This window comes from Rhopilema esculentum, chromosome 16, assembly GCF_057945365.1.
Source record: "Rhopilema esculentum isolate cy_ngs chromosome 16, ASM5794536v1, whole genome shotgun sequence".
Lineage (NCBI taxonomy): Eukaryota > Metazoa > Cnidaria > Scyphozoa > Rhizostomeae > Rhizostomatidae > Rhopilema > Rhopilema esculentum.
Window position 1 is genome coordinate 4045943 of NC_142830.1, and position 6016 is coordinate 4051958.

Genomic DNA, 6016 nt, shown 5'->3' on the forward strand with positions numbered 1-6016 from the left:
CTCGTATAAACACAGCCTTAAAGAGAGGATTAGAGATGACTCAAGTAACAATCAAACACGCAAGAAAGAGTAATACAGATCTGTCAAATACGAGTACCCCAGTTTCCCCTTCCCATATTTTCCAAATAGTTACAGCTATGGTTTATTTCATGATCGGTTGCATCGCAACGCTGGATAGTGACAAGGACCCCAATAGTTCGTCCAAAGTAGTTTGAAAACATCTTTGCACCTTTTAATGGGCGTTTCTCAGGAATAAAATTTAGAAAGCCAGTCAAACGCCAGTCTAACATATGGAGGATAACCCTATTTGGGAGATAACCAAGAAAATCTTCTGAATGAGTCATCCTCCCTTCTTTTGGTCAGAGCAATTGCGATATGGTTAAAAGAGCAAATGTAACAAAGATTTGGTTCAATGCACATGCTCTCTGATCGTAACATGGGTGATCGTTGTTTCATTCATTAGAAGACTTTCTTTTCTCCTGTACCAAACAAATTCTTGCAATGTGTTATACAATAAAAGATTCAGACCAGCATTTTTTTAATTTGCTAAAATGCATTGGGGCAATAGAGCAGCTACATAACATTAATAACCCATGAGGCAAAGCTACAAACAGATTTATTCGTCAAAATCGCTTTTGGGGACCTTTTGATATTTTAGAAATCTGAAAAACTGTTAAAAGTTAAAATAAACCTGTGAAAATAATGAAATATTAACAATCAATGGAAATAAGTGAGCTAACAAATCTATTGTCCACCCAATTCAACATTTTGACGTTCAATTAAAAATTTAACCGGTTATAATGCTTATTGAAATGATTATAATACTACCAGTTTTCATTATCCGTGCAACAGTTCTCAAAGAATTTTTTCATCAGCGCCTTGCAATGCTTGATCTGATATGCAAATAGTTTTTCAAGCCAGTACGCACATCTGCAAGGGCTTACAGAAATCATTTTATTATTAGCGTTGATGGGCAGTTTGTTATGAATTAATTATAAGAGCAAATTTTTAGCCAATTGCCTTTAGCTATGAATTGTTTTACTAAGATACTGGGAACTGAAAACAAAGAAAAACAGTGACATTTTACTTCTCAAATAAATATTTTATTGCAACCTGAATGGCAAAAAGCTGAAATCCATTACAATAATTGCAAAAGCAAAAACAAAACATGCAGCCTTTTAGACTTCAATGGTTTATTTAAGCTGACCTTAGCAAGCCCAATAGTGATGTCAACTGAATTGGAATAATAACAATATATGTGTGAAAAGCTGGCAAAAAACGCTAATTATCAGCAACTTTAACAGCATTTAAGGATAAAATAAAACTTTCAGTGCTTCTTGATGTATCGCTATTCCTTACTGGCTTAAAAAGTGTGAAAATTAGAGTTTTGTTTGTGTTTTATGATTAGCTTTTGAATATTAGAAATTAAATATTTAATGAAAATAAATAAGATATTTTGCTGTTTTGTTCCCTCTAAAATTGTTCCACTTTTATTAGTAGGAGAAAACAGCTCTAAAACTTGATCAGCCATTTGATTTATCAGACAACTGAAAGCTGGCATGTAGGCTCCTAATTTTCTAAAGCTCTAAATCTGAAGGGACTCACTGCTTCATAGATAGACCAATAAATAGTTGACAATTCAATGCAAACTGAACTGTAACGAACCTTTATCTTGAGATTAAACCATCAACTCTAGTATTTTATTAGACATCTAATAGTTTTCATAAACATTTAGGGACTTTCGTACAATGGAGTAGAAACTATCTTTAACTTGGGTCATTAAACTAAGGTTGAAACATTGAGGTTGAGGGGGGTGGGGCAAAATGCCCATTTTAAAAAACTTGACGTGAAAAAGCTTGGACATAATTGGCTTATGTCATTGACTTTTTGCAGACTTGCACCATTCTCAGACACCAATTTTTAGATTGTTGGTGGGCAGATGCCCCCTAACACATTGCTACCATTTGCTGGGCACTGTAAGGCAACTGAAAATAACTCCTTTCAGCTTCCTCTTTTTGTGTCAATATCAACTCCTTGTGTTGCAATCTATTCATTGGCAGCTTGCAAATCCCATTGCTTACAGCTTCATTTTAATTCAGTAATTTATGAATACTAATCACTACACTTTTGAAAAACTTACAGCCATAACAGCATCTTTTATACCATGCAAAGGCGATTTTAAGACCTCTTAAAAACAAATCTGGTATTTTTACTTGCATTAAACAATGATAAAATTGAATCAAATTCATCATCTTTTTTGCCAGGTAAGTCTTTGTTATGGACTTATCTTCCCAGCTAACCACTGAAATGAATTTATGGGTTTATGTACTTAACATGATGAATTTCAAAAGAAAAACCATGGAGATAATCTAAACATATTGTGCACAATCTGTCTGTGATATAGTCAAAATCAGAGCCTGTGTATATATATCTATGATAACCAGTGCAAAAGGCAGCTGTAATTAGTGTCTCAATGTCTAGTAAATTCAACTGCTTGGCATCTCTAATAGAAAATGTCAGTCTTTTGAAGAGAAGAATATTTAATAGTTGATATCATAATGCATGATAATTTATGTGATTTTACATACCCATCAATGAATTAAAAAAGTAAAATTTTGCCAGTTTTCACTAGTGAAACTAAAGCCTCTAAAATTCTAGTTTGTGACAAGGAAAAAACACTTTATGAAACATGGATTATACAAAAATATATACTGTAAAGATACTGGGTTGCATATCATATATAAGATTTTATTTCATACTGGTAAGTTCTTTTATATTCTTTTATTTGCCACTTTTATAGAACCACAAGCTTCTAGACCTATCCCAAATAATGGTTTTAACTCTTAAAAGTCTGGTGATGATATCTCTGAAAATATTTCTTTTTCTACTGTGGTTGAATTCAAATATGATTTCATAACAATCCTAAACTGTCAAGAGCAGATGCTGGATTCCAAGAACATGTTCTCTAAATAAAGAAATAATCAAATACACAAAATGTACACAGGTTTCTTTTAAAATGTTGGATATAAATTCTTTCAAGTTGCAACTGAATGTCCATGGCTTATCATGTACAAAAATCATGTTAAGTTGACAATCCATATCTAAGTAAACATTTTTTTGCAATGTGTTATCAACAATCTCCTATTAGTTCACCTTTTAGGGTAATTGTACTTAATGTACCTTTCAAATTTCGCATATCTAGTACTTTTAACTACAACACCACTTCAAACCCAAAAAGCTCCTGTTGAATCACCCACTTACCGGTCTTTTAGAATCATGTAAAATGCATCATGTTTCCATCATGTAAATACCTTTTATCAGGCTTCGCCTCCGGGCTACGTATGTCAGGCACTGATGTTATTAAAGTTGTCATGCCTGATTATAACCAGTTTCTATATGACATATACACATTCAGCCATGAAATTTCATTCAAAATGCTAGCAAGTTTTTTAACTTGCATGAATAAATCAACGATAAACCCTACGCTCGGTTGATAAAAATCGACACCAAAAAATCAACAACTTAATTACAATGCCATTTGCCTCGATACGATGCTATTGGCCTTGGTTTGCATGCTGATAAGATGTCAAATCAAACAGAAGCAACTTTGCTGACCAACTTTGCTACCCGTTGTAAGCTAACTGGCGTTCCGTCACTCAAACGACTCTTCTCAGATGGGACTTGGAGCAACACAACAAAGTCGGAATATCACTGTACTTCTTTAATTTGAAACATATTGTGGTCTTGTTAAGGAAAACATACGAAAACAGAATCGATCGCAGCATGGGCCTAAACAGGCCAAGACAAAAAATCAGTTCCATATTTGCACATGTCTTCTTCTCCTGCCAAGAATACAAGGCAAGTTGAAGCAAAACTGACTAGCATTAATCGACTTGCACTATTTCCTTTATTGGCTTATGGGGGTTTAACGACACAATTTCAATGTAATAAAAAAGCAATACTTTCAACTTATTATCGGAAGCTTGACCAACACACGCTGAAAAGGAAGGGAACTCGAAATCTTTTTACGGCAATTGGCAAAACTTTCTTGCTTACCTCAAATCTGCTTCTACTTCGAGTTGTTCCATTGCTAACTTTTAGGTGACTGTTGTTTGAGTACATCGACTGTTGGAGTATGTCTCTCTTCCGTCAACAATCAATGTTATTCTATTTTCTCATATTTATTTTGACCATAGTTTTGTAAGATCGCCAAATTTCAAGTCATTTCCAAACTTCGAATAAATTTATTTTTGTTTTGGACGATTGCGTTGCATCATGGGGGCCTCATGAAATCGAGGTAGTGTAGCTTTTGGGGCTCCAAGGAAACCCAGTGGTGGTGGGAGCTGTCTAGTTTCCATACTGCTAGACCTGATGACGTAATTAGTTTACCCTAAACCTAACCTGACCCTAAAACCAACCCTAAAACTAACCCTAACCCTTTACTTGAAATAATTAATCATGTTAATTTATGACTTTAATCATGCTTATTTATGACCATCAGGTCGAACAGTATGGAAACTAGACAATTCCGTGGTGGTAGGTGTCTGTTTTCATCACCGATAAACAGTGGCTCCCTCAAATATAATCCCATATAAACTGAAAGCAATGCTTAAAATATCGAGGGTTCATCCATTCAAGAGGTAACGGGACATTTGACAAAGGTTTTTAAGTGGAGGGGGCTACCTTTCGTTGCTGTTTACCAATTAATCGCAAAAGCTCTTATGTTACATGGGTTGTATTTCATACTGCAAAAAGAATAGGGGGGGGGGAGGGTTAAGGGCTTGTTCTATTGGTCTAAGGTAACTGAAAGTGGACAACTTCAAAGTTCGAACGTTTATTCGAACTGATGAATTCGGGGGGATTAGAGCAAAAACGAAATTTTTTGCACTAAACCCTTTCATATCCTTGCAGCCGTTTTACAGTATATTATGTCCACCTCTGATGAAATTTTTTACTAGTTACTTCATTATTACAATTTTTGACTTTACATTTTCTGCACAAATCAGAGTTCTTTGTATTCGGCCATCTGGCGTAACACATTGACTAACACTCCAATATTAATGGTCAATTGCTAAGCCTCAAAACTTGATATTCTTAAAACTATACTTAAACAATGAGTAGCAGAAAACAATAGTATCAAAAAACAGGCACCGCGCAGCGATAGCCCCTCCACTTTTTTGCAATAGTAGGTTAAAAAACTTTTTTGAAAGTCAACTCTCACTGCTGATGATAAGAAAGAAGTAAAATCAAGTTTCAGACAAGGCATAGCCTTTTCAAAGAGAAATAAGCTGCTGGGGCAAACCTTTGTTTATATAAAGATGACGACAATAGCCTTCTGTTGAAATCAATGGAAAGTCACAAGGGCAATCGCCCCCCTAGTTGGTATATTAAAAAAGGCTCCTGAGAAAAAGTTCATTCAAAATTACTTCGGGGCAAGCATTCACCCAGCCAACTGACATTCGTATTGTCACTCAGCTTGTCTCTTACGACAAACCAAGATTATTTGCAGGATTGACTTTCCGTTACATCAACTGTCCATATTACCGAAAGTGTTAGCCTGCGCCGCAATCTCTTTGCAGGATTGGGTCTGCGGCGCAGGCTACGAAAGTGTTGACATTACAAAAAAACTGTTATAGAATTGTTGAATGTTTACCCCTTAACCTGAAAGAGAATTGGCTGAGCTAGAGCAACGTGAGAACAGGCTCTTCCAATCACATTACTGTTATTTGAACTCTATGGCTCTTTACATAAGTATCTGAACCAAGCCGGAAAACCCTTTCGCTTTGGTTTCAGTTTTTTATCCAAGTTTCACCCAATGTTTAACAATTAAACTAATTTCGCACTTAAATGTATTTCATGATATTCTATCACGTCATGTGGTCAAAATAGAATTTTCTGTTTTCGACTGCGTTACCTTCCGGTACTCTATATCATTATTCAACACTGTTAGACTTATGGGGATTTCACACCCTTATTACATTTTCAAGTAAAGATAGAATTAAAATATAAAAACAAC

At 35.1% G+C, this 6016-nt stretch overlaps 1 protein-coding gene across 1 annotated transcript in view; it reads right to left on the minus strand.

Annotated features, from left to right (window-relative positions):
* The window catches only part of LOC135682658 (F-box/LRR-repeat protein 2), a 52717-nt gene extending 48465 nt beyond the window's left edge, over positions 1–4252 (minus strand). The window contains exon 1 of the mRNA XM_065197639.2: positions 4057–4252. Coding sequence (XP_065053711.1) covers positions 4057–4122 — 66 coding nt within the window. The 5' untranslated portion in view covers positions 4123–4252. The remainder of the gene's footprint in view (positions 1–4056) is intronic.
* Between the last annotated feature and the right edge of the window lie 1764 nt (positions 4253–6016).